The following is a 27,026-nucleotide window of genomic DNA, read 5'->3' on the forward strand; positions in this document are numbered from 1 at the left end:
TGAGTTGAACAGTCGGCTGCCTGTTTATGAAATTTTTATTGGCGCTTTTATAAAATTATTTTAGTTGACAAAAATTTGGGGGCACCTGGGTGGCACAGTCGTTAAGTGTCTGCCTTCGGCTCAGGGCGTGATCCCCGCGTTCTGGGATCGAGCCCCACATCAGGCTCCTCTGCTGGGAGCCTGCTTCTTCCTCTCCCACTCCCCCTGCCTTGTGTTCCCTCTCTCGCTGGCTGTCTCTCTGTCAAATAAATAAATGAAATCTTAAAAAAAAAAAAAAATTGTGTCAATGAAGGAGGGTAAACACGTGACAACTTCCACGGTGAATTTCAGGGTTGCTTTTGACTTGGGTAGATAGCAGGCCACAAATAGTTGCCATGTGTTGGCTACAGTGTAGCTCATGTGAAACACATATGGTAGGTTTGCCTTATTGCTAGCCAATGAATGGATTTATCCCTTCTACCACTGTTGTTTACTCAGTGACTTATTTAACTAACATTTACTGGAATTCACTCTATGCTGGGCAGTCATAGTAAGGTGAGAGAGACAGAGGCGCAAACACATAAATATAAATAGAGTATGATAAATGCAAGAGTGAAAGCCGTTCTGTCAGTCCAGAGGAGGGATGTGACCGTGTGTACGTTTTCCTCTAGGTGGTCTTAGGAGGAATTCAGTGTGTCTGAAGTGAAATCAACAGGCGAGTGTTTTAAGCAGGAGCCATCTTGGCATCTGCTCCTCATAGCACTTTCAAAAGAAAGAGGTTCAGCTTAAAGAACAAAACCTCGTATATCTGTCAGCTTTAGAGAGCAGAGCGGAATTTTACATTTAATCCTAAAAGGATTTGCTAGGTACCCTGATTGATCTGCCCCCTCCCTGGCTTTGCGTTGTTTCCATCTGTATTATCTTGGTGCTGATTCTCAGATGGCGTTATGGTCCAGATCACCGCGGAGAACATGGATGCCTTGAGGCAGGCACTGCGAGACATGAAGGACTTCACCATCACCTGCGGCAAGGCGGACGCCGAGGATCCCCAGGAGCACATCTACATCCAGTGGGTGGATGATGACAAGAACGTCAACAAGGGGTAAAGGCAGAGGACTTGCCCTCTGGCGGCAGTTAGTTAGGAGCTGGGCCCTGGGTTTTGTCTACACTGGTGTTTATAGCTTTACTGAAATCCCAAAGAGTAAGGACTGCTTCAGAGAGAGAGAGAGATATTTATATATTTACATATATATAAGATTTTATTTATTTGACAGAGAGACACAGCGAGAGAGGAAACACAAGCAAGAGTGGGAGAGGGAGAAGCAGGCTTCCCACGGAGCAGGTAGCCTGATCCGGGGCTCAGTCCCAGGACCCTGGGATCATGACTTGAGCCGAAGGTGGACGCTTAATGGCTGAGCCATCCAGGCGCCCCAGCTTCAGATATTTAACATAAAATTTTAAATTTCTAGCATGTTGGTTTAATTTCTGAAGGAGTTTCTCTGCATATTTTTGAAGAAGTGTGGAGGGAAGCAGTTAATGAAACAAAACAGTCCTCTAAAGTTATCGACATAATAGTTAATAACCTAAGCTGTTTATGGTTTTATAAAGAAAGCCCTTTTGCTAACATTGTTTCATTTGAGATAATAACTAGTGTTGTTTTTGCCATGTTATAGATGAGTAAACAAGCACCTAAAGGCTCAGTGACTCCGCAGAGCCAGGAAGTGGCAGAGCTAGGACTTAAAACCACCTCCTTGGGCTTCAAGTCCTAAACTCTTTCCCAGTGTATGGCAACTCTACTCTGAGGGCTCAAGCCAAAACTTTGGTCATCTTCGACACTTCTTTTTCTCTCACACCCTACACCTACTCCAATGGTAAATCCTGGTACTGTTACACTTTCTAGCATATATTTTGTATATCCAGTTATATTTGACTTCAACATGTAACCAGAATCATACTGCCTCTCTGGCCACCGTCCTAGTTCAGGCCACCATCATTTGGTCTGGATTATTGCCGGAGCCTTTCAGTTAGCTTGCTTGTTTGTAGTCTTCAACTTCTCCTGCCCCGCAACCTAACCTGTTTCTAATACAGAGCAATGTCCCCTCTCTGCTTAGAGCTCACCACTGGCTTCCAGTATGATTCAGGGTAAAAGCCAAAGTGTTTTTCAACTTCTGTGGCCTCACATAATCCGCCTACTCTCTTACCTCACAGAAGCAACACCTGCCTTCTTGTCTGAGCATGTCAACTCTGCTTCTCTCCTCAGACGTTTGCTTGCTGTTCTTTCCCTTGTACTCTGTCCTTCGATAGCCAAGATAGCCAAATGAGTCCCTCCTTCACCACCTTCAAGTTTTTTCTAGAATGTCATTTTCTCAGTAAAGCCTTCCTTGGCCAGCCTATCTAAATTATAATCCTCCCATACACATTTCTTCTCTCCCACTCCCAATACTTGCAGTCCCCCTTCCTTGCATTATATTTCTCAAGAGAACTTATAATTCTCTAACATAAAATATATTTTCACTTATTATATTGCCCCTGGGATGTAAATTCCATAAGGGAAGAGATTTTTGTCTGGTTTATTTATTGCTGTATCACCAACACCTAAAAGACTGTCTGGCACTGAATAGGTGCTTAAAAAATTGATTGACTGAATGAACATATCATACATCATTGTATTAAGCTTTCTGCCATCCAGTCCGTCCCTTTTTCCTTCAGGCAATAATAATTCTCTGCGTAGGTCTCTGGAAATACAAAAACGAATTCCACAAGCTCCTGCTGAAAAAGTGGTTCAGTCTGGTTTTGAAGATAGTTATAAATAAGTGCATCCAAGTATGGAAGATGCTCATAGAAAACTCTCTAAGATACAGTAAAGATAAGAAAGAAAAGAGGAAGCTTGGTAGAGGTACTAGGGCAGTATTCAAGGACCTTCATAGAGAAATGGACGCTGATTGAGCTCAATCTGGTGAGATGAGTTGGTACTTGCCACATAGTTGTGGCAGAGTGGGCGTTCCAGTCTGAGGGAGTAGCAGGAACAAAGGCAAACGGAGGGCATTGACAACACGGCACACCAGATTTTTAAAAAATCTTTTGAACTTTTGTTATTGAACAAAAAGAAGCAATTTCTAAATCAATGAGTTCATTTGCCTATTTTACAAATAGCCCTTTCCCATGCTTGACTGGAAATTTTAAATTCAAAATCAATTTGTGGTGAATTCTCTAATATAGTTGGAAATGAACATGGTTATTAGGACCAAAAAATTGCTGAAAATCTGATGCTATAAGGTATCAGTAACTAATAACAAGCAGGTTGCCCCTTCCTACAGCAAGTGCCAATGGCAGCATCTCAGAAAACAGGACAAGAACTAGTTAGAGAAGACTCTCGAATTCAGGAGTTTAGTGTGTAGTGTATAAAATGAATCTTTTCCAGCTTGTTCCTCCGTGTCTGGATATCCTCTCTCAAAATACTCTAATCAACTAAGAGTGCCCCTCCCCTTTTAAAAAGATCTTACTTACTCATTTTAGGGAGAGAGAGAGCGAGAGCATGTGAGTGGGGAGGGGGAGGAGAGGGGGAAGAGGGAGAAAGAATCTGAAGCAGACTCTGCACTGAGCGCAGCGCCCAGCGTGGGGCTTGATCTCACAACTACAAGATCATGACCTGAGCTGAAGCCAAGAGTCTGACGCTAAACGCACCGCGCCACCCTGGTGCCCCAAGAGTGCCCTTTTTCGATACTGTTGTTTCATGAGTTAGAAGTTAAATTCAGTGTTGTTTAAATAATTTTAATTCAGGTGGATGAAATGAATCCTTGATATTGAAGTTCAAGTTCAATTTGATCTTTTTACATAGGGAGTAAAAAACATAAACAGGTTTGAAAACTGTTAGGAAGAGTTTGGAATCTTTGTGACAATTATTTTGAATCCTCATCAAAATGAATGTGAATCTCTACCTATTTACAGTTGCTTTATTTTGGAGAGGAAAGTACTATAAAAAGCCTTTCTGTTCAGGAACCTAGGAGTGATAATTTAGCACTAAAGGGAATTTGTTGTAATAATAATATAAATAATATAATATGTAATAATAATGTAAATACTTGTTCATGAGCTCACACCAACACTGTTTTCATTAACATACTTGGTCAAATAATTCTTTTAATCAATAAATATTTATTAAACTCCTACATTCCAAGCAGTGTGTCAGAACTGGGAATACAGCCTACAGAGGTGAGTGTATCATATTCCCTCCCCTTAAGAAGTTCACTGTGAGGCAGATGTGCAAACGTGTCAGTGTTGTCATGGTCAGAAGCAGAGTGTGTAACAGCAGAGGGGAGAACGAGATTGGATGGGCGGCCATGCGCTCACTAAATTTGGGAAGGAATGCTGGGAGGAGAGAGCAGGTTTGAGTAGATAGTTTTTTTACATTGAAAGAACCAACTCCTGGAATCATGGCTCCTTTTTTATATGTGCTCTTTGAATTATTTCAGTGCACAGGCCCCTCCCATGAGGGCTCTTTTCATGTACATTTTTGTGCAGTGTCTTCTTACCGTGATGTGTTGCTCAGATGTGTTCAACAAAGTGCCCAGTGTAATTAGTAGCAAGACTTGATACGAGAAGTGGTTCTTCTGACTTCGAGAGCTGCTTCCATCTCTTTCCTTTGCTTCTATTGTAGTGTTGTAAGTCCTATAGATGGGAAGTCCATGGAGTCTATAACAAGTGTGAAGATATTCCATGGATCAGAATATAAAGCAAATGGAAAAGTCATCAGATGGACAGAGGTAAGGAAATGAAACTTGGCATCCTTGATCCCCTTTGAGCACAACTTTTTGCATGGTTCAGAGACACACTGTGGACTGATTCTGAAGGATAAGAACAGAAAATGTGTCTGTTTACCTTCGATACTCCAGTTCCCTCTGGTCTATCTTAGCTCGCCGGGAAGAAATGCCGCCAAGTACAGCCTGTAGCAATCTGATTTCTCTTCCTTTTTATGAACGAGCTTTTAGAGATTTGTTTGCATTAGAATTCAAGAAACATGCTTCTCTGAATAGTATATACCATCTTTGCTGTGTTCATCAGAATGCTGGGCGAGTTCTATGTACTCACAGTTAGAAGTATCTTACATAACACAGTCTTTAAAAAATAGGCTTATTTCACCAATAAGAAGACTAAAGCTCAGAGACTCAGTAACTTGTCCAGGATTACAAGGCAAATAAGTAATGGCAAAGTTCTGCTTCAAACCCAGATCCTGCCAACTCCCAAGCTCTTTTCCACTATACGTTCATTCCCTCACCTGAAAGCTGTACGAGAGGCTAACCTGGGAGTGAGAGGAGCAGGGCAGGGCCCCGTACGTGTGTTCATCTCAGATCAGGAAGTTTATTCTCTCAGAATAAATGGGTAGGTTGTAGGTCTTTTAATTTCTTTTGAACCTGAGTTATACTCCTCCATAAAACAAAACATTAAATTATAAGACTTCTAGAATTTCTTGCAGCCTTAAAAGTCTTAATTTTTAAAAAAAAATTTTTTTTTTAAAAACTTCTAGCTTTCCCATTTTATACACAGGGTAGCTCAGGCTAAGAGAAGTTCGATGCTTTATTCAAGTTCACGCAGCTGGTTCATAAGAGCAAGAGACTAGAACCTGGTTCTGCATTTCTCGAGCTGTTGTTCCAAGTAATTTATCTGGCATACCACCAGGCTCAGTGTTTTCATATGCAGCTCAGTGGTCTCAGCAGCTTGCTTTGTAATGATTATCCCTTCCACACACTCCCAAGTAGTACAGAGTCTGGACCATGTGAAACTCGTTACCACTTACAAGTAGTTTGACCTCTTCTCCCTCCCTTTTGCTCCCCAGTAATCCAGTGAGGTAGCAGTGTGACCCCTCTCATTTAAATAATGAGAAAACAGGAGCAGAGGCCTGGCAGAGCAGAGGCCAGACGACTTCTGATGCCCGCTTCGGAGCTCTGCTCATCATTTCATGGTGCTATTCTCACTGGTACACGGGGCTTCCGGGCTGCCCCCTTTGTAGTACTCTTAGCGTAAGCCCCCTAGCGGTAAGCCAGGGGGTGGTGTATATAAGCATTGTGTATTCGCATATCTGTATCTTCTGTATTATGCTTTTATATCATTTACAATAACCAGGGAAGCCAGGGGCTTTGTTTTACAAAGGCGTAGTTGGGCATTAAGAAGTCAAAGGACTTGCTCATGACCCTCCTCTCTGGGACTAGGGCTCACTGTGCTTCTGATTCTGTCTAGTGCACTGTTCATCTTGCTGTAAGGACACTAACACGGTTCTGGCCTCAGCAGTGGCACGGTCTTGTGAGAAGACAACTCTTGTGATGAGAGGCAGAAGACTTAGATTCTTGGATTGGTCTTGCCTCTAAGGACTTCTATGCACTTGAGCAAGTCACTTCTTTTCTCTGAGTGATCTGTAACATGAAGGGGTTGGGTCACATAATCCATAAGAGCTGTTCTTTTAGATTCCAAGATGATTGCCGCAAAAGATTGTCCACATAAAAGGATTACCTTTTAGAAATAATGCCTTTTCTAGTTCTCCGTAGAACATACCCTTATGACGGGGGCTGAGACCAGGGAGATAGGCAGGTCAGGTCTTCCTGCACATCTTAGGGGTCAGGGTGCTCATACACAGTGGTCTCATGCACTTGTTTTTCCGCACATCTGGGCACAAGGCTAAAAGTCTCTTCTATTTGGGGAACAGGTGTTTTTCCTAGAAAACGATGACCAGCACAGTTGCCTGAGTGATCCTGCAGATCATAGCCGACTGACTGAGCACGTTGCCAAGGCTTTTTGCCTTGCTCTCTGTCCCCACCTTAAGCTTCTGAAGGAAGATGGAATGACTAAACTGGGACTACGTGTGACACTTGACTCAGACCAGGTAAGAAGAGTCTTAGGAGGTAGCCTTGGAAGCTGGGCTTGAGCAGTGTCTGTATTTTTTGGCATGTGAGTGTTCCTGCATCAACCTAGAGAACTTAGTTCTCTGGGTCTTCTGGCCTTCCCTGTGTTAGTAATGTACCCAGATGTGCTGCTTGGTGAGACTCTCTGAACTGTTTGAACCTTGGCTTCCTCACCTGAATGTCTTCCCAGGACTCAGTTTTGAGTGTGGGGTAAGGAGGGGAAGTGTGTGAGGACCTGCCACCCCTGTGTGAAGGGCTTCAGTGCTCTTGAGACTCCCCAGTTCCACCCTTCAGGAATCGTTCTGTTGCCCTGAGCCAGCAGGTCCCAAGCTGTTCCGTCTGCTGTTTTCTTAATCCAGCTGCAGCAGGCTGCTTCTGATGGGCCTCTGCACCTCTCAGTCCTTAAGGTTTTTCTTATTGTCAGCATTTCAGTGCTAGTCCGTGGATGAGGACCTGATCTATTTCCCCACTAGGTTTCCTGTTAGCTTGGGTCTCCTGTGGCCAGGCTTCCCTTCCTGTCTTAATATTTTTGTATGCTGTTGTAGTAACAGTCCCCCCCCCCGCCCCACTCCAATCCTTGTCCCAGTGTCTCTCTCCTATGGCCTTGTGGTCTGATCTCTATTTTTTTGGATCTTGGATCCCTGTGACATGTCCCACTGCTCATGCTTTAATGCAGAATTGTGTCACTATCAGGGAAAATATGAAAGGTTATGATGGGGCTCCACCTCCTGCCTAGTCATCAGTCAGCGTGTTTATTTTCTGATTAAGCTCTTGACCAATGCAGTACTAATAAGCATATCAGGGTAATACAAATGAGGTCTCCTGGTCCTTTCTCGAATGATAATGATAACCCGGTTAGAGAATTGCCTTACATAAAACAATTAAATAACAAGCATTTTTCTGCTAAATGTGTGAGCCTCTTGAGGGCAGGGGCCCTGTTACATTCACCTTTGAATCCGTGTGTGTAGGTGCCCAGAAAATGGCTTATGGACAGATGGATGGATGGATGGATGGATGGGTGGATGGGAGGGAGAACAGATGTTCAGTTCCTGCTGTTAGGGAGTTGTACCTAGTATATTTCTTATCTTAATTTCCACAACCAAAGGTTTAGGTATTATTTTTGACATTCCATACCTCTCTGTGCTGCCCCTCACCCCCCACCGTTTCCTGGGAAACTAAGGCCTTAACAGGTTAAGTGTTTTAGCCTAGGTCTCACAGCTACCAAGTGGCAGAGTCAGGATGAATACATGACAGGATGATAATAAATGACAGTTCAGGGAAGAGAAGGAGAACCTTGTGTTCACAGCTATGTTTCTAACCCATGGCCAAGGACATTTCCTTTCCAGCTCAGCCTCCTTGGCCCTCAGCCCTCTCTATCCAGTAACCTGTCATCCCCTTCTCTGTGCTGTAGGTTGGCTATCAAGCAGGGAGCAATGGCCAGCCCCTTCCCTCGCAGTACATGAACGATCTGGACAGCGCTTTGGTGCCAGTGATCCATGGAGGGGCCTGCCAGCTCAGTGAGGGCCCCATCGTCATGGAACTCATCTTTTATATTCTGGAAAACATCGCATAGACAGAGAGGACTTCATTGTTTTTCCGTTCAGACCTGTTGGCAACAGCAGTCATACCCAAATCATTTGCACTTTAAAACTGGAAGATTAAGCTTTTGTTAACACTATTAAATGGGGGGGACGTGGGGGTTTGGGGGCAGGGGTGGGAAAGGGTGGTCGGGGGGGACAGATGTTCCATAATTCTGTGTCTTCTACGCATTGTCCACCAAGATCTGGGCAGCTTCTGTTACTGCGCAAGTTATGCTATCCTTGCCGCTAATCCCCTTCCCTTACTGTTAAGACAAAAATCCCGCTCCTCTCTTTTAAGATTTACTTATGGTCTTGTGCTCAGAAATGCTCAAATGGGTACAACCATCACCAAGGATGGGGTTGGGAGGGCAGAGGGAAAATAAAAAAAGCAGCATTGGTCTTGCACTCTTTGTACAGAATTGATATAAAAAAGAATTCCACACTGATTTTGTCCTATTTACATCACAGTGACTTCAAGTAGAATTCACACTTAGTTTTTTGTATTTTATCAGATTATTCACTGAAGTGAATCAGAGACCCAGTGGATTACCTTTTCTGTCCAAGGAATGGCATCTCAGTGTAAATGAGGTCACTTGGATAGCAGAGCTGAATTCAGGATTGCTCAGGATCTGCCCGAGTGAATGGCAGGTATTGAATTGGGCCTTTCTGAGAAAACTGACAGAATACACTCAAGGCATTTTTGGTCCTACGCTAGAGTTATTTAAAGAACATTTTATTGAGAATAATTTAAACTTCCAGGAAAATTGCAAATACAAAAATACCTATGTATGCTTTACCTAGATTCACCTGTTCACGTACTAACATTTTGCGTCATTTGCTTTAGCTTTCTCTCTCTCCATAAAAAAATTAAGGCATTTGAGAGTAAGTTGCATATACTCCTAAATAATGTTTATAATTGCTAGAAATTAACTGCAACTTCAGTCAATTTAATAGGATCCTTGAACCTAGCCTCTGTCCAGTCATGTCCGTCAGAGAATTTTCCCTCCAGGAAAGCTTCCAGCCTAGGATCAGACTCAGTGAGTAGCTGCCCTGACTCACCTTTGTGTCAACAGTATTTTTGGTGAGTATAGGTTCCCCACCCTGTTTTTTAATAGAAAATGTGTCATTTTGTGCTTTCTCGTAATTTGAATCAGTTTATGCATTCTTCACATTTAGCAGTTATACGTGGTCATCTGTAAGCAGAAGCCCTTCCTTCTTTCCTATTCATTCAGTTTTTATTGTGGACTTATGGATCACTCTTTGAGTAGCTCATTTTCATTATTTTGGTGCTCAGATGGTCTCAGCTTTAGCCAGAGAGAGCCCCTTCAAGCTAGCTCCTTCATCCTTGTGATAGGCTCCTACCATTTTCTTTTTGAACACTTCTTTTTCTGGCCTAAGAACATGTTCCCAGCTCATCTTGTTTACCCTGCCTCAGCTTTCGAATCAGCCATGGTTTCTTTTAGTGGGAGTGGTATTAGAAACCAAGATTTGGTTTACCCTTGATACATGTAGTTTATGTGATCATTTTCTTTTGTTAAAAATTTCTTTTAGTCACGGACCAAACGGATTTCACAACTCATTTTGAAAAATACTGGTCTAGGGCAACTTCTGTTTCACTGCCATCTTCTCAAAGCCACGACCAAGCAGGAGTCAGTCCATCTGCACTAAAAGCATAGCTCCAAGAATCCCCTAGAAGTTAACGCAGGCCTCTGGGACAGTGAGAGCTCCCCAGTGGCTAATGTTGGGCTTAGCACTTGGCAATCACAGGCTGTGGAACTACAACAGAGCAGCAGTTTTCCAAACGAAGGCCCAAAGACCTGGCCTTGTACGTGTGTTAAGCTAAGTTTATCCCTCTTCGGGGTGGGGGAGGGGGATCCACATTCTCCAGTCTCTCCCCCCATAGGCTTTGTTGATGGTAGAGACCTGTGATTGTGACCTTTCTCATAGATTCAGAACTTCTAAGGGAAGAAAAAGTAGGTGCCCACAGTACACCAACTTGTAAGGACTGAGTGCCGGAACCACCACCCACCAAACCTGACAGAAACTGGAAACACTGAATGGGGGCGTAACATCCAGTATGGTCTACTTGTGTCTTAGAAGTTTAGAACTTCTACAGGAGGTGGTTCGACTTTCCTATCTTCATGCTCAGTACATTTTGCAATTTTATCTGTGTCTTCTGGATCAGTGCAAGCTTTTGAATTCTAAGGACAGGCTCTGGCCGTGCATAGTCAAATCCGTTCTCAACTGTATAAAATAGCCTTTGTTTAGTAAAATCATCTTTTGGAGTTGAACATAAAGTAACCAAAGCTGGTTTACTTTTTCCCTTGTTTTATCTGTTTCTATATATTGTATATTGTAAGAATGATAGAAGTGGAGGGCTGAAACCTCACATTTCTAAATAAGTGAAATACTTCTAGAATATAAACTTAGAAGATTGAGACATAGAGATCCTTATAGAGAAGAAAATAAATTGCCATCCTGGTAACTTACTAAATTAAAAAAAAAAAAAAAGATTGAATTCTTAACCAAATGTTAGGCAATGTGTGTTCTCCATGTATTTTTATCAACACTTTCTGAGCGCCTACTGGTTTCCAGGGCTACAGAAATATGGGATTTTGCCCTAAGTTCCCATCTAGTATCTTCCCTCATCCAGTGTGGTTCCTGAATGCTGGTGGGCCCAAAATTTCCAGATGAATTAACTTCTAGCATAATTAGTCCCTGGGGAATAATTTAGGATTCTAATGTGTTTCAGTCATCAGGCAATCTGCTGAACATTGTTTCTATAATATGTTTGTGGTAGTGGTTTCTATTTGAATGTAATGAGATTTTTTTAGGGAGTGAATACGTGGCCAGAAGGGCTGAGGAGTGGAGCAGGAATGATAATATCCATTTTAGAGTTTGGGAAGGTGAGACCCTAAGAGGGAAGTATCTGTGATGGAGCTGGACCAGGTGCAAGCTTGCTGGCTCTACCAGTTTCAGCCCCACAGTTTCATCCTAAAAGGAGCTATCCTAAGGAACAAAATCTTTTTGGAGCTACCCATAAATATTTAGGAAACATGCTCAGGAACTTGGAAGTAACAGTGCAGGTTTCACAAGTAACAATGAGGGTTTCACAATCGTGCTATAAGAAAGGAAAATGATGTTAAAGTCACAAAATATTTTGCCCTTTTAATATAAATTTTTAAAAAAAAATTTTTTTCCCGTATTTTATTCAGTTGACAAATTCTGAAGTAATTCTGAAATGTAAAGTTATTTGGGTTATGAGCTGTTCCCAACTGCCCATGAGTCACAGATCTTTGCTGTCTGGCTGCTGCATTAGGACAAATCTTAGGACAAGGAGGCTGGGCAGGCTCCTCCCACTAGCCGTGACCTCTGTCTGCCTTGGCACAACAAAAGCCTTTTAAGAATCTCAGTTTCCAAGTCCAGTGGGTGGCTTTGTCTTGCCTTTCTCAGCCTGGAGGTTCTGTTTTCCAAAAGCAAAGGGTAATAAAACAGACTGAAGTTGAACAAATTGTGAAGGGAAATCTTTGAGGCACAGAAAACTCCTATCAGATTGGAATAGGGCATTTCCAGCAGAGGTCTGAGTTTAAAAACTCCTAAGTCTGGTTGGAACCTCTGATCATTGCAGATGTCTATCCGGCCCTTAGTAAGCATGAGGTGGGGCAAACCCTTAGGGGAAGACTAGGTTAGGGCAGGAACCCTCCTGACCACCCTTTTTGCTCTAGGCCATCTTATAAAGACTAATAACAAACCCTCCTTTTCATTCTAGATTACTGCTTGTTTGACACACAGATATGACTGCAATTAAGTTTTAGCTCTCACATCTGTGGAAATTTTGGTAGTTCACTGATGATAGGTAAGTAAGACTTAAAGGCCTGAAAACTTTTAGAAAAGAAGTCATTTGTCATTCCTTTTCTGTTACCCATGAACAGCTCTGCTCTTAAGGGCAGGAAGCATGGTCCAGCCCTATCCTGGAAAGACACAAAAAAGCTCAATCCCTGAGCTGTGCTTATGCCATACTATAGTGACCAGTAAGCTGAATGTATTTGCTTCACTCATAGCCTTTAAAAAATCTTAAGGAATGCTTTGTTGAACCTAATTGCTTCAAAAAAGAAAAATAAAATGTTAAAGTTTATTTCTAAGAAATGTAGAATATTGCAGTTTTGAATATTAAATCTAAATCCATTATAACTACAAATCCCTCCATTGTCTCCATCCATTCAGAAAAAGCCAGAGGAGAATTTCCTGGGAAGGAACTAAGGGATTTCTCTAGGAGATCAGCAGAAGACATAAGGCTTCCGCTTGCCCCTTCTCAAAAGAGGAAACCATTGCAGCAGTTTCTGTCACAATTAACAAATGTTATTGCCACTCTGGCTTTTAAAAGGGATAGGGAACAGCGCTTTTATTTAGGACTTTGATAGTTACTCTGCATACAGAGTGTAAAACCCCTATAATGAATTAGATCTAGTTTTTAAAATAAAAACAGCTACATAAAATTATATATATTTATATTTTTTTCTTCCAGTTAACAGTCGTTTCCTTTAGTCTTAGGTGCATGGACCAAACCCAGATACAACCTTGCCCTTACTTCCCAGCACACATTCCTGAATGTAATTTCCCTCCTCCACTGAGCTTTGGGAAGCAGGGAGGCTAGTGCAGCAGCAGTCAGGAACCAAGGCACAGGCACAGCTGGGGTAAACGGGAGTTGTGTGGGATAGGCTGCCAATGTCCCAGTGGAGTCACGGAACCCTGCCCCCACCCTAGGTGTGGGGGGGTTTCCAATCACCCTCAAGTTCTCCCATCCCTTAGTTATTAGATCTTTTAAAGGCACATCCAGAAATATTGCAACTGGGGGCTAGGGTAAGCTACACACAGTTGCTACACAAGGGTTAAGGGGCTGGAAGACTCCGTGACACACAGCAATGAGGCTATCTTTGCCTCCGCCAAGCAGGAGAGGGAGGCAGAGGAAGGGGGAGGGGACTCCTGTAATCCAGGCTGCTTTGGTGGAGGCCCAGAGAGGGGCCAGCAACAGGAAAGACCAGGGCTGTGCGGTCAGTGATGCACATACTTCACAGATCTTTGGTGCTCGTGTAGCAACATCTTCCCTATGTACCAGGGCTTCTGCAGCCGGCAAAGCTGGGAAAGTATGCTCCTGCACAGTCGCTGGCCTGTTTCCTCTCCCGACACCAACCGTCTCCTGCACGAGGCACAAAGCATATGCAGTAGGTCTAAACTGCAGTGAATATGCAAAGAGAGTTCAGAAAAGATTTCCTGTAGACAGACTTGGGATCTCCAGTTCTCTTGATCAGAAACTCAGCCTGAGCCCTACCCAAGTTTTGCCTCTTGGTTGTCCATACAGATGAGAAAATCCTAGGTTTTCTCCCCAGAGAGAAAGGGAATACTGGAAGAATCTCTGAAGGCAGAGATTGAAGGACCCAGGCAGCTGCCCACCTTACCTTACAGGCCCCTGGGCTCCAGGACCAGCCAGTTTTCAGTGACCATCTGCACATCCTGGCCACTCAGAGGCTCCCGCAGCCTCACCTTCACCTCCAGCTTGCCCCCAGTGGGCTTCCTTCCATCCAGGACCTGTGAAGACCACAGAGAAAGAGATGGTAACTAAGAGAGGGCAGGGGCCGGGAACAGACAGCTCCCTGGCTGAGGCTGGGCAAGGAAGGAGCTCACCTGTCCTGCAGTGTCAACACAGGAGTCCATTTCATGACAACCCTGCACTCCTGCTTTTTGGTGGTTTCAGATTAAGTCTTAAGTAACATGTAAATCCGAATAAGGGTCAATGCTTTGAAGTGGAGATGAGAAACCCAGAGCTCTGCCCTCTCGGCTTCCCCACGGCAACTCCTGGAAAAAATGCTCTGGCTTCAAGCTACAGCCTGAAAACCACTAAGCCCAAGCCCGTACTTCACAGACGGGCAGAAAGAAGTGAATGGTAAGGTTAAACAGCCACTGTGGGGCGAGGCTAGGACTAGAACCCAGGCCAAGAGTTTCTTTCCACCCACTACACTGCTTCCCTCCTCCTACAGCAGCTGGAGCCTGGGCAGCTGGAGCACAAAGCAGTGGCCTGCCTGCAGTGGGGCCAATACAGAGCAGGCCCTGCATAAGAACATCTCCCCCAAGACAGGAAGTGGGGGCAGGCACATGTAGTGGGAGAAGCCCCAGCCTACAAAAGCATCCGCAAGGATCTGGGCCAAGGCCTGCCAGGGGCACGATACATGTGCTCATGGAACACCCTTCTCCACTGGACCTTAGTTTCCTCACCTGTCCGAGCTCTCAGAGTCCCCACCTATGAAATTCTATGAGTTCACAGAGGTTTAAGGACCTGATCTGGAGCCAGTTCCTAAACACAGACCAGCTGCATTCTGTGGGGCGGCAGGGGGTGCCGTGCCAATCGGAAACTGCCTTTATGCCCAGAGCTTGTTCTGCTTCATCATGCTGCTAGGCAACTGCCCCAACCGCAACTCTGCCCCCACAAAACCTAGGAATTTACGTATGCTGAGTTGACAGGAACGATTAGACCCCTCAAAAGCACTCTAATCCACCATTCTGGGAACTTAGGTGACTCAGAGTGTTGTGGAAAGTATCACTGCTTCCTGTCCAGGGATGCCATGGCATTTTCTCAGACCCTGTCGATCTCTTCATTTGTGGAATGGGAATAGCACCTAGTCTACGGCACATTCATGGATGTCTTATAATGAATGGGCACAAAAAACCTACAATAGGGACTGCTGCTCAATGAATGTCAGTTCTTACTTGCCAAGCCCTCTGGTTTGCTCATCCTACCTCCACAATCTCTCTGATTTCACACTCATTCTCCAGCCGCTCCAGCTTCAGGTGGGCTGTGCCAACCAGCTTGTCGCTTCTGAAGAAGGATCTGGGGAACCAAGAATCAGCAAAGTGTCAGACCGGGAAGAGTAGGGAAAGTAGAAATGAGCCAGCCAGGGCCACTGCAGGAAAACGGAGCAGCAGCAGGGGCAGCAACCGAAGCTACTCCTTCCGCCCAGCCCACCTTGGCAGTGTAACTGACCAGGAACTCACCCTTTGTGGAAGATTTCAAACTTGATTCCTTTGCTTTGGATCACCCTCCTGAAGCCCCGGTGGTTTCGGTTGATGTTTAATTTGAAGAGCTGATCAAATTCTGAAAGAATGGGAGAAGACAAGAAGTGGCTCGGGCTCCCAAGGATCTCCTGAGGAAGTGGAAACCGAGGCTCACAGCTGGCCTCCCCTACCTCTCTGCCTGCAATTTAGAGTGACTGCCACCAGAGGGTGGTAGAGCTAGGTCCTGGCCTTGGAAGTCCACACAATTTTTGTACTCTTACTAGACACAGATTCTACCAAAAAGGGAAGAATTTGGATTCAAGTCCCATTTCCACCACCTCCTTGCTGTGGGGCCCTAGGCAAATAACTCTACTTCTCTGAGCCTCCATTTCCCCAGATGCCTTACCTCCCAAGTTGAGTAAACCAACTAAGATAACAGACCTGAAAGCACTCTAAAAACAAAAGTGCTGCACACGTATCAGCGAGTGGGAGGAGAAAGTGGTCCTCACCTGGAGAGTTTGTGTTCTTCACCACAGCCGTTTTGCTTTTTTGAGCCTGGTCCTAAAGCAGTAAGATGGGAGAAGTCAGGACAGCTTGAAAAAAGAGCTCTACAGTACGAAGAGTCTCACTGCTGAGGGAAGTGACTGCCCCCCTGTAAGGAATGCACCCAAAGGTCTTCAAACCCTTCCCAGTAGCCAGATCTCCCAGGGAATGCAGAGAAATTGAGCACAGGATCCTGGAATGGAATATGGGGTTCAGGGGAATCCTACCTCTACCTGAACCTCACCGAGTTAGGGTAGTGGAACTCAAATCGCACAAAAGCATCCAAGTCATCAGGAGTCACCCCTGTGAAGGAGAAAGGGGATCCAGGGTCAGGAGGAGGAACCAGGAACCCAGTGCTTGATAAGGAGGGAGAGCCAGTGCCTCTCTCTTGGCCGGGGTGAAGTGTCTGGGCAAGAGCCTGGAGGAGACGAGGCCCTAGGGCTACCTGAAGGGGCTGGGAGGTTCATTCCCCGGACAATGATCAGATGCATTTCTGTGCTGTTGAGTTCTGAGAAGATCCTATAACCAAGAAGCAAGGAGAAAGAACAAAGTGAAGGAGAGTGGTAGGAAAAGGTCCCCTCTTCGGTGCTTATTTGCCTGCCTGCCTGCCTCGCTAGGAGGTGGTCAGGAGCGTAGGCCCAGGGAAGCAGAGCTTGTCTGGGCAGAGTGGTAGAGCTGGTACACAGACCTCAGCCCTACGTGACCCCCAGTCCATAGCCACCACAGCTCTGAGCTTTTCCCAGGCAGGCAACCACAGCCCATTCCTCCCTAATCCCAGTGCCAACAGCAGGGCTAAGCCTGGGAAGCCTCACTAAAAGGGCCTAAGTTGCCAGTCTCCATCCCTATTCCTGCACGGAGCCACTGTTTTCCTTAGGATTTGGCACCTCACAGTCTGGAATGTCTTCAACTCAAAGTGATGGCTGGGAGGGTCAAGGCCCTGGGCCTGGGCCAGCTGCAGGATCTCAAGCTGCTTCTTACGGTCCTGAGCGAGATTCTCAAACCTGATGGGGATGGGTGGGCACATGAGCATGGCAGGGCTTGTTTTCTCCTGCCCACCCAGTAAGCCCCAGACCCAGGCCTGGCACTTACCTGGTAGTCTCAGCCACATTGCCCTGGTGCATGAACTGCTTGGAGAACAGCAGACACTTCTGAAAATAAGGACCCAGACTGACTCCAGAGCCCAAAGCAGGACTGTCTAGGTTGGCATTTGAGACCTGACTTCTGAAAGCTCTGACCTCCTTCTGTAGCCTCACCCCTCCTTCACCCAACACATACTCCAAGGCCACTGTTCCCAAGTTCCATCACACTTTTCTGCCTAGGTTTTTGCTGTTTTCTTTCCTGAGGACAGCCATTCCCCCAAAATTCACTTATCAAACTCCTGTTCTTCCCTCAAATCCTAACAGAAACATCAGAAGCAGACTTAAAGGCAGCAATTCAGACAGATAAATACACACACACACAAACACACACACGTGTCTCCCTTTGCACTTCTGTCTTCCTCCTGTCTTCAAAGTACTTTCCCCATGGTCACAAACGGTAAGAAGAAGAGCTAGATCTTGAATCCGGGCCTGTCTGACCTGAGCCCCACACCTTTCTCTGAAGGGGCTGTGGGCACAGAAAGGGGAGACAGACAAGCAGTCCACTGACCTCATGTTGCTCCAGAAGCATTTTTTGTAGCTGGGCGTACACCTCCTCTGCCTTCTGGGAGAGTCGCAGGTCCTCATGGTGAATGAGGATGAAGTCACCCTCCTCATCCGTCAAGGGTGAAGGCACCTGCCCAGGTCACAAGGCCCCTCAGGGGCCCCAAGAGTCAGATTATTCCTCCACTGAGCCTAACAAATGCAGAATCCAAACTAAATGTTTCTCCAGGGTCTGCTAACCTCCAGTGATGGGAACCCACTGCCTCCCATTCTATCCCAGGCTGCCGCAACGCTCTGCTTTCCACTAGCCTTGCCCTATCTTGTCATCTCTGACCACAGGCAGCCCACCTGGCCTTCCCTGGTCTCTCTCGGGGCCATGGGGTAGACTGGCATAAGGAACAAGCTCTTTCCAAGCTGTCACCATATCCCAGCTGCATCCCGCCCCCACCAAGCAGCTGCTTCATTCCCAGCCCTGCCTGTGAAGCCTGCCAATGCTCTGCCTGAGAAGTCCTGCTGCTCAGCGAGATGAGACTCACCTTGGAGAGGTCCACATGTCGGCCAGCTCGTACCTGCGTGATCTGAGCCTCAAGGTACTTGGCCACCCGCAAGTGGGCTTTGGCCTGCTCCAGGTCCTGGCCACGCTTGGCCTGCAGGGCTGCCCGCTGGTACTGCTGTTTCCGTGCCTCTAGCAATGCCAGCTGCTCCCGCACTGAAGGACGAGGGACAACAGTTAGAGCCAGGCCTGTCCCTCACTAGAGCTTTCACTCCTCCATCCCTCTTCTCCCCAACTCACCAGAGGGACTCAGTGACTCCTTAGAACTTGAGGCCTTGGATTCAGGCAGGGCCCGGAACGAAGGTACCACAGGCTTTGCTGGCTTCTTGGCCACTGGGGCCTGGGCTGGGGGCTCATCCTGCAGGTGCCCAGGAAGCTGTCACAGGGGACATGTTCCCCACCCGGGCTATGGCAGCTCCCAGACCTGGGCTCTCTTCCTAATGATGCACTAACTTCCTGTGTAACCTGAAATGAATGGCTTCCCTTCACAGGCCCTGGAGAATCTCAGAGCTGGAAGCAGCCTCAAAACCTTCCCAGTAGGAAACAGCAGGGTAATGGGCACTGAACCTGGGCCCTGGAGTTAAGACACTGGTTTGATTCCAGCTCTGCTAACTCCTAGCTGGGTGTACTTGGCCAAGTTTTCTCAGTAAAAAAAAAAAAGCATACCTCCCTCACTGGGTTTGTTAGTAAGGACAACAGGGTCTGGGTTTACCCCTCATCTGCTATTTTCCCCCCCACCAACTCCTGGAGTCTCAGGCCCTCTGCCAAACCTCATCCTCATTTTCCTCTGCCGGGGCTGTATCCTCCACGGAAGCCAGTTTCTGGGCAGCTGCTAGAGTAGCTGCCACTGCATCCGCCTCAGTGCCCACAGTGGGTTCCAGGCCAGGAATGGGGGGGAATCCTGTGGAAGACAGAGACAGCTGGCAGAGGATAGGGTAGCCCTGGGGAAGCACTAGGCTGCTGTGGGCCTTGGCTGCGTCTTCCTGGCCATGGCTGGGCCGGATGGCTCCCACAGAGCAGAGGCAGATACACAAGAAAACATTTCCCCCTCCCCCTTTCTTGCTCAGAGACCTCCTCATAGAGCCCCTAGGCCAAGCCCCACTCACCTGGAGGAACAGGCAACTCAGCAAAGTCAACTCTCCGTCCTGCCCGGTGTGCTCGAATGGCATCTTGATATTGCTGCAAGGGAAGGGAGGGACTTAGGGCGGGTAGCAGTCTGCAGGTTCCACACAGGGAGAAGACTGAAAGCAGCCGCAAAAGGAAAAAGAGCCCCTGAGGCAGGAGGAAGTCCAGAAAGAGAGACAGACAGATGGAGACTCAAAGACCAAGGGTAGCTCCAGCAACAGAGAGCAGCCACCCAGGGAGACAGGCTGACACAGGCGAGGGGCTGTACAGCTGTGGGCCCACCTTGGCAATGCGCTCATGCATCCTCGCCTTGCGCTCATCCCCGCTGCCCCGCGCCTGCGTGCCTGCCTCACGGTACTTGTTCAGTCTCTGCTGCAGGGCATCCAGCACCGTCTGTGGCTCAGCAGGGACCACTTAAAGGAGAAAAGAAATGGCATCAGCTCTGCTGCCTCTCCCCAGGCCCCCACTACACCATCCCATCCTACCTGGGGCTGCTGGAGTGTCAGAGGCCATCACTGGCTGTACTCGCTCCACTGCTGGGGGTACAACTGAGGGTGCTGTGAGAGCGTTGGAAGCGTGTGGAAGGGGCTTCAGATCTGGGGACCCAGAGGAGAGGTGTTAAGCAGAGGTGCCTGGCCAGTCCCAGCCCTGAAACCTCCCAATCCCAGCCTGAGCAGGCCCTACCCCACTGTCTCCATACTTACCCTCTGGTGCTGGGGGCATGGCATTCAGGTCCACAGGCTGCCCCTTCTCCAGGGCCTCCAGGACTGCACCAAATCTCTGAGTAGGAAAAGCAGGTGTGAGCATAAAACCAGGGAACACCTACACTGAAAAAACCCCTCAGACCAGTCTCATTCATGCTCAGTCTACATGCATGACCTTGAGCTGATCACTGCCCCCATTTGTGAAACAAGGGCTTGGACACAGGGCTTCTGAGTCAAGACGTCATACCTTCCCAATCCTCATGAACTCTCGTGCACGGTCGAGATCTCCAGCCCGCTTGGCATTCAGGGCAGCCAATTTATACTCTCTCTGTCGAGCCGACAAGAGGGCCTGTGGGTCTGGGTCTGAATCAGGTGGGGCAGAAATGCCAGGGCTGCCTAAGAGGCTTGTCTCCGGCTGGGAGGGCTTGTCTATTAAGAAACAAAAAGCCCGCAGAAGGGGCATAAGGATCAAGGAAGAAGGTGCACACTTTGGGTTCCCAGTGCCTACAAGTCTTTTGGCCTGAGGACCTTTCTGGGTAGGTGCAACTGATGACAACGGACAATGTGGCAGGATGGGGAGGCAGGCCATGGGTTCTGACTTTGGAGACTAGGACAGGACTTGGAATGTCTCCAGATACCTGGCTCTATGGTGAAGGGAGCTGGGGCATCTGCCTCAGGGCTCCTGTCGGTTGTTTCCCAGGGGGGCGGCTGTCTCTTGCCCAAGGCCACTGGAGGTGGAATCTCATCCTCACTGATCTTCCTGCCTTTCCTCACAGCAGCCAGCTGCGCCTCCAGAGTCTGAGGGAGAGAACCAGAAGCCCAGCCAGCCATCTCAGCCTGAACCCTGCTTGAAGACAGGGCAGGAATCCTTCACCTTCACAAGGCTAGTGGGGAAGCCGCCCCTCTTGCTGCTTTACCCACTGCCTTCAGCCCTACTCCTCCCAGCCCTGCTCTCTGGCTAGGCCCAACCCACCTTCAGGCCACGCTCACAGCGCCTGGCTTTGGCTGCTTCACCTGCCTCCTTGGCACTGGCTGCAGCCTCCCGGTAGTTGTGGATCCGGTCCTCCAGTAGAGCCTGCAGCCCCTGAGGCCCTCCAGCCTGTAGATACTTCAGTTCAGGGCATGGCCACTCCAGGGCCAGCTAGGCCCTTGCTGCTCCCTCCCTGCAAGGAAGCTGCCCCAGAAAATGGAGCTTTTGGATTCAAGGAGAAGGAAGAGCCTAAAAGCCTCAAGGTGGGAGGCAAAGACTCACTGGAGAGGCCAGAGGCCATGTCAGAGAAAAACACAGAGGCCTAGACAGCCAGGAAATGGCTGTAGGGGGTGGTCTGGGAGAACAGAGAGGCCTTTGAGGCTCTCCAGCCACCAAGCAGTTTCTCATGCTCTGACTCTGCTTGGGGCAGCTGCTGGAGGAGGACCCTGGAAAGGGTGACTGCAGCCTTTCTACGCAAGCCATGCCACATGCATGCTACACACAGACACGAAGGGGCAGTGGAGGCACACAGGGTCCCTCCAGAACCTACCTGAGCTGCTGGGACTGAAGCTGTTAGTAGACCTGTCTGCCCTGGAGCTTCAATGCTTTCTTGTCCCTTCTCCTCTTCAGAGCCACCTGGGCTAGCTGTCTTATCACCATCCAAGGGCCCAGCCTCCTCATCTGCACCCAGGACCTCCTGCAGCTCAGTCTGGGGGGAGACAAGTCTCAGGAGCTTGTGAACCTCAGGGCCATACCCATGATAGCATCTGAGAATAAAGGACCCTCTCCCCCAGCAGTATTTCCCAGCATCAGTCACTGTGCCTATCCCTGTGTCCTCTTTACCAAAACACTCCTTTAATCTGACGAATGAGAGCCTTCAAAACAGTGAAGACTCCAAATCTGAAAATCCCTGAATGCATAGCTCAGACCAGACATCAAAAGAGACTAGTCTCACACTGTAGTTAGGGAAATGGACCCCAGAAGGGCAAGACACTCACTCAACCTTGGAACACACAAAGAGACAAACCCCAGGCCTCCTCCACAGGCTTGATCACAGAGCCCTCAGACACCAGCGTGGCAGACGCACCAGCAAGTCTGCATCCTCCTCCAGCCCTTCCTCCTCCTCGTCCTCCTCCACATCCCGCATACAGTCTGCAGCCAACTTCTCGATGTGGGCCATAGGCAGGGGGGCTGAGGGAAGAGGGTCACAGAGGATCAGGCAATTAGAAAAGGTCCATGAGGAGGATCTTCAATCCACTGTGCCAGCAAGACACACCCACATAGAAATCCTCCTTCCCTTCCACAGCCCAAGTCCCACCTGGAAAATTCCTGCTCTTTCTTTATGACCCAGCTCAAAAGACCCTCAGCTGGGAAAGCTCCCTGGGAGTGCTCCCTTCTTGGCATTTTTGTTGTCATAGTTATTCATAGACACGTCCATTCATTCCCCCAACCACTTGTTCTGCATATGTAAAGATTTTTAACGTCCATTGAAGCTTCACAATAATTTTGCAAGACAGATACTATCAGACCCTTTTTATAGGAGTGAACTAATAATAATACCAATGTTAATTTTCCTCACATTGCAATCCTAGTAAGTGGGAGAGCCAAGATTCGAACCCAGGCTCATCTAGCTCCAAAGCAGGTTTGGACTGAAGAGAGAAATGCCATGGGTCTCCCAGACCAGTGATGCCCTTCCCAGGTCCTCCCATTGTACACATCTCAGGGGCACATGGGATGGGGGATGGTTCTCGCTAAAAGAAAGGTTTAGACCCTCAGACCCTCCCAGGCTTCAGGTCTCCGTCCTCTTCCAGGCTGGGGAGGGAGATTCCACTGCTCATTCAACACAATTTCCGTACACTTATGTGCTCAATGCAGTCTGTGCTGAGCTCTTCCTCCATACTGGGCTCTGGCTAGTGCTAAGACAAAGACATGAGTCAGTGTGAGAATCAGACTGCTGATTGTCCATAATGGGGAGAGGCACAGTCAGAGAAGGGATGAGCTTCCTATCACACAGGTGTATGAGCAAGGCAAGACAGCCTCTTGGTGGGAGGGCTGCAGAAGGATGGGTATCAGAAGGACCAGGTGATCTAACTGGCTCCTCCCAGCTATGAGGAGAGAACCCTCTCTACCACCTGCCTGAACCCTTCTGGTCCCAGCAATGAGCCAGTTCAGTACCGCAAACTCACCCTGCCCTTTGGGTGTTGGCTTCCTGCCTGTGACCCCTGCTTCTCCAGTGAGGGCCAGCAGTTCAGCCTCCAGGTCTCCGTCATCTTCAGTCTCCTCCATCCCCAGCAGCATGTCCTCAGGGCTGAACTCCACAAAGAGCCCCAGCTGAGAGCAGAGAATGGTTCTTAGGAACCACACAATGAGGACCAGTCCCAGAGCCAGTCTTTGGCAGTCAGTGGGTCCTTCATTAGGTATAAGGCCCAATGTGCAGACAGGGAAACTAAGGCCTGCAACATTAGTCTTTGGGACAATTATCTCCCTAGTGACTGTGAAGACCCCAGTAAGACTACATTGCCATTATTATTACTCACAGCATAAGAGCACTAGCTGTCAGGCACTGTACTCCGTATTCTACATGATTATCTTCATTAATTCTCACAATCCTGAGACGTAGGTCCTATTTTTTTTTTTTTTTAATGTGGTAAAACACATGTAACAGGGGCATCTGGCTGGTTCAGTTGGAAGAGTCTGTGACTCTTGATCTTGGGGCCGTGAGTTTGAGCCCCACACTGGGTGCAGAAATTACTTAAAAATAAATAAACTTTAAAACAAAACAAAACAAGGGGCACCTGGGTGGCTTGGTTGGTTAAGCGTCCGCCTTTGGCTCAGGTCATGGACTCAGGTTACAATATCGGAGTCCTGGGATGGAGCCCTGGGATGGAGCCCTGCATCATTAGGCTCCCTGCTCAGTGGGGAGTCGTCTTCTCCTTCTCCCTCTGCAAACCCACCCCCGCTTGTGTGTGTGCACACTCTTTCTCTCAAATGAATAAGTAAAATCTTTAAAAAAAAACCAAAACATATGTAACATAAAAATTATCACCTTAACCATTTTTTTAAAAGTAAGGTCTATGTCCAATACGGGACTCAGGACCCTAAGATCGAGAGTTGCATGCCCTACTGACTGAGCCAGCCAGGCACCACTCACCTCAACCATTTTGTAAGTGTATAGCTCAGTGGCATTAAGTACTTTCACACTGTTGTATTACCACCGCCACCATCCACCCACAGAACTCTTTTCATCATCTTCAACAAATCCCCTTTCGCCTCTCCCATACCCCATCAACAACCATTCTACTTTCTGTCTCTATGAATTTAACTACTCCAGGAAAAGGTAGCCCTATTTTTATCTCCACGCTCAGGTGAAACTGAAGCAGCCATGTAAGTGCCAGAGCTAGAATTAAAGGCCTTGTGATTTCAGGCTATGCTCTTTATCCCACAACCTCCTTTACCCACCTTTTTAAAAATAAATAAGTAAATTTATTTATTTCCCACCTCTTTTAAAACAATAAAAATGGACTAAGAAGTTTCAGAACTTGGGCCCAGAAGAAGTAAAGGGAGCAGATTACATAATGGACAGACCTCTCAGTCTCCCACCTGGGCCACAGCCCTGTGTCCCTAAGCAGTAAAACTCTTCCAGTGACCACAGTTCTGAAGCCCTGGCATCCTTGGCTGGCAAACAAAATAAGCAAAATCATGGCCCTAAATGAGAAACCCATGACAGTGATGACACCCCATCAGAACAGCCCAAATTTGGTGGCTCCTTAGCCCTCCAGATCACTCATATGGAGATGGCCATGGCAGCAGGATGCCTGGGTTGAAATACAGCAGAGTTCAGGCCTCATCTCCCACATGTGGGTGGCAGGGGGTAGTCAGAGGGTCTCTAACAGCTCTGCCAACTCCAGGAGGAACTGTACAGTCTCTGGACTAATGGGGAAAACAAAAAGGTGACCCAGTTTGCCCAAGCTGTCTAGAGAGCCCCCCTCGGACTGGCAAGGGAGTGAAGGAGGCTATAACCATACCTGCTTTGCAGCTGCCACACCCTGGCCACTGGCCTGAGGGCCTTTCCGAGGTCTTGGCCCTGGCATCTTCACGGCAGTGATACCTGTCTGATGGGGAGGGAAGAGACTCAGACTGGAGCAGCCTACAAAGCCCCACCCCCAATAGTGCTACCTGAGCTAGGGTGTGGTTAGTAAACTGCCAAACCAGAGAAAAAAGGCAACCTTTAACACCGCAGGATGAGATACTGTTGCTGGAATCATAGCACTGGAGCAAGCAATATAGGAGATGGAAGGGATGGGGTCCACCTGTTAATGGGTTTAAGTGGACAGTGGGGACACACGATAAGAACTTACTGAACTGTGTGACCAATTTGGATTAAACGCAAGAGGCTGGGGGAGGGGCATAAGAAGGCAGATTCAGGGACCAGGTGGGTGCAAGGCTGGATAGGATTCAGAAAGGCTCTAAAGCTGTGTTGTCAAACATGGTAGCCATATGTTGCGATTTAACTTTAAAATTTAAAATCCAGTTCCTCAACTAGTGTCTACCACTGGCCAGACGAACATTTTCACCACCACACTAAGTTCTGTTGGACTGTTCTGCTCCAGGGAAATCTGAGTCAGCATTCTGATTCAGATGTCTCACAACCTTTCCCAGGACCCACTACTGAAAGAACCTGTGCCAGGCACTGCAAGAGCAGGAATGAATCTGACATGGTCTCAGCCCTCAGGGAGCATTTACACGGTGGAGGCAGCCTCGGCAATGGACAAAACCCACACAGGGCTGCTCCAGGGGCCCTGGATCCCCAGGAGCTGCCACTTATCCAGCACAGAGAGAAAAGACTTCATGGAGAACGTGATGCTTGTGCTGAGTCATGAAAAAGTTGGGGGTAAGGAAGGGGTATGGAATTCCAGAGGGAACAACCTGAGATTGGTTCCCAGGTAAGAAACAGTTTGATCTGCTCAACCTAAAGACCTGGGATTACTGTGAGACAAGAAATAGTACCAGCGAAGCTGAAAATCTGTACAGGGGGCAAAACGGAAAATCCTTTAAGCCTAAAGGACTCTGGGCATGGTCCTGAGGGCAGTGGACGTGACGGGACCACATCCGCGATTCAGAAACCTCCCTCCGGCTGCAAAGGGGAAGAGGTTGGAGAGTGGAGGCTGGAAGCCTTCTCGGTACCGAGCATCTCGCAACGGTCCCTGCGAAAGTGGCGAGCGGAGGGGAGCGCGGGGGTGGCGTCGGGGATGAAGAGAAGCGGATGGATTCCACACTTAGAGGGTAAAATCAACAGAGCTCCGAGGTTAACTGGCTGTGGGCGCACGGGAGGGGGCGCTCACGGTGACTCCAGCCGTCAGAGTTCGCTGACTTAGGTGAAGGGCCGGCCGTCACCTGAGCCGGGGGCTCGGAATGAGCAGACTCGGGGAAGAGACGAGGTCAGACAGGCCGAGTCTGAGGCTCTGGGGCATCGGGCTGGGAGCGTCGGTGCTGGGCCCGGACTCGGGAGAGAAGACGACAGCGGAGGGCGCAGGGGAGACGAAGCCGAGGGACCCCACTCCCGCGCGGCAGGACGCGCCGCCCAGCCCTACCCCAGCGCCTCCATCTCCCCCGCAGCCCTGTATCTGCCCTCGCCGGGGGGTGGGTACGCTGCATACCTCACGCGGGATCCGAAACCAGCCTGGGCCTGATCCCGCCCGGCACCGCCCAGGGCTCCCGCTGCCCCCGGGCGGCGACGGCAGCGGCTGCAGCGGCCGTGACAGGAAGCGACCCTGCGGGAGACCGCTCGCGCCCTAACACGTGACTCCACGGCCCGTAAGTCGCCCACTACGCATGCGCAAGATGAGGTGGGCGTGACGTTCCAACAGGTGACTCGAAGGGTGAAGTTTTCAGCGCGCAGGCGCCTTCGAGCAGGTAACGCGGCGCTCGCCAGGGCGGTTTTGGGGTGTGCCGCTGCTTGCGCAAATGCAGTAGGTGCGTCCCCTGCCCCTGC

The 27,026-nt window shown here is 48.2% G+C and overlaps 2 protein-coding genes across 5 annotated transcripts in view; one reads left to right on the forward strand and one right to left on the reverse strand.

Moving 5' to 3' along the window:
* ZFYVE9 (zinc finger FYVE-type containing 9) overlaps nt 1-8,557 on the forward strand; it is a 176,386-nt gene extending 167,829 nt beyond the window's left edge. For both annotated transcript variants that reach the window (XM_034652673.1, XM_034652666.1), the window contains 4 exons: nt 919-1,081; nt 4,637-4,742; nt 6,677-6,853; nt 8,284-8,557. In XM_034652673.1, coding sequence (XP_034508564.1) covers nt 919-1,081; nt 4,637-4,742; nt 6,677-6,853; nt 8,284-8,445 — 608 coding nt within the window. In that variant the 3' untranslated portion in view covers nt 8,446-8,557. The remainder of the gene's footprint in view (nt 1-918; nt 1,082-4,636; nt 4,743-6,676; nt 6,854-8,283) is intronic.
* A 4,232-nt stretch (nt 8,558-12,789) lies between these two features.
* On the reverse strand, nt 12,790-26,833 carry CC2D1B (coiled-coil and C2 domain containing 1B). Of its 3 annotated transcripts, none has more exons than XM_019795833.2 (25): nt 26,692-26,833; nt 25,060-25,146; nt 23,221-23,365; nt 22,122-22,225; nt 21,585-21,743; nt 21,038-21,163; nt 20,703-20,862; nt 20,312-20,493; nt 20,065-20,140; nt 19,846-19,956; nt 19,643-19,773; nt 19,342-19,414; nt 19,006-19,136; nt 18,476-18,593; nt 18,219-18,391; nt 17,690-17,815; nt 17,132-17,190; nt 16,927-17,043; nt 16,488-16,561; nt 16,287-16,345; nt 16,009-16,060; nt 15,500-15,599; nt 15,245-15,335; nt 13,909-14,038; nt 12,790-13,649 (listed from the first exon to the last, which is right to left on the reverse strand). In XM_019795833.2, exons 2-24 carry the CDS (start codon nt 25,123-25,125, stop codon nt 13,910-13,912), a joined length of 2,562 nt encoding a protein of 853 aa, XP_019651392.1. In that variant the 5' UTR covers nt 25,126-25,146; nt 26,692-26,833; the 3' UTR covers nt 12,790-13,649; nt 13,909. The 3 variants fall into 3 exon arrangements, with proteins under 3 accessions (XP_019651392.1, XP_011218681.1, XP_002915775.1); XM_011220379.3 differs by having other exon boundaries at nt 18,476-18,611; XM_002915729.4 differs by having other exon boundaries at nt 18,476-18,611; nt 25,060-25,142; nt 26,692-26,825.
* Between the last annotated feature and the right edge of the window lie 193 nt (nt 26,834-27,026).

This window comes from Ailuropoda melanoleuca, chromosome 2 (assembly GCF_002007445.2).
Source record: "Ailuropoda melanoleuca isolate Jingjing chromosome 2, ASM200744v2, whole genome shotgun sequence".
Lineage (NCBI taxonomy): Eukaryota > Metazoa > Chordata > Mammalia > Carnivora > Ursidae > Ailuropoda > Ailuropoda melanoleuca.

Excerpts from the sequence above, each read along its gene's own strand:
- CC2D1B (XM_011220379.3), bottom strand. The coding sequence starts at position 25,125 with ATGCCAGGGCCAAGACCTCGGAAAGGCCCTCAGGCCAGTGGCCAGGGT. Across the intron at positions 23,366-25,059 it reads GTGTGGCAGCTGCAAAGCAG|CTGGGGCTCTTTGTGGAGTT; the intron begins GTATGGTTATAG and ends CTCTGCTCTCAG. Across the intron at positions 15,336-15,499 it reads TTTGAAATCTTCCACAAAGG|ATCCTTCTTCAGAAGCGACA; the intron begins GTGAGTTCCTGG and ends TTGGTTCCCCAG.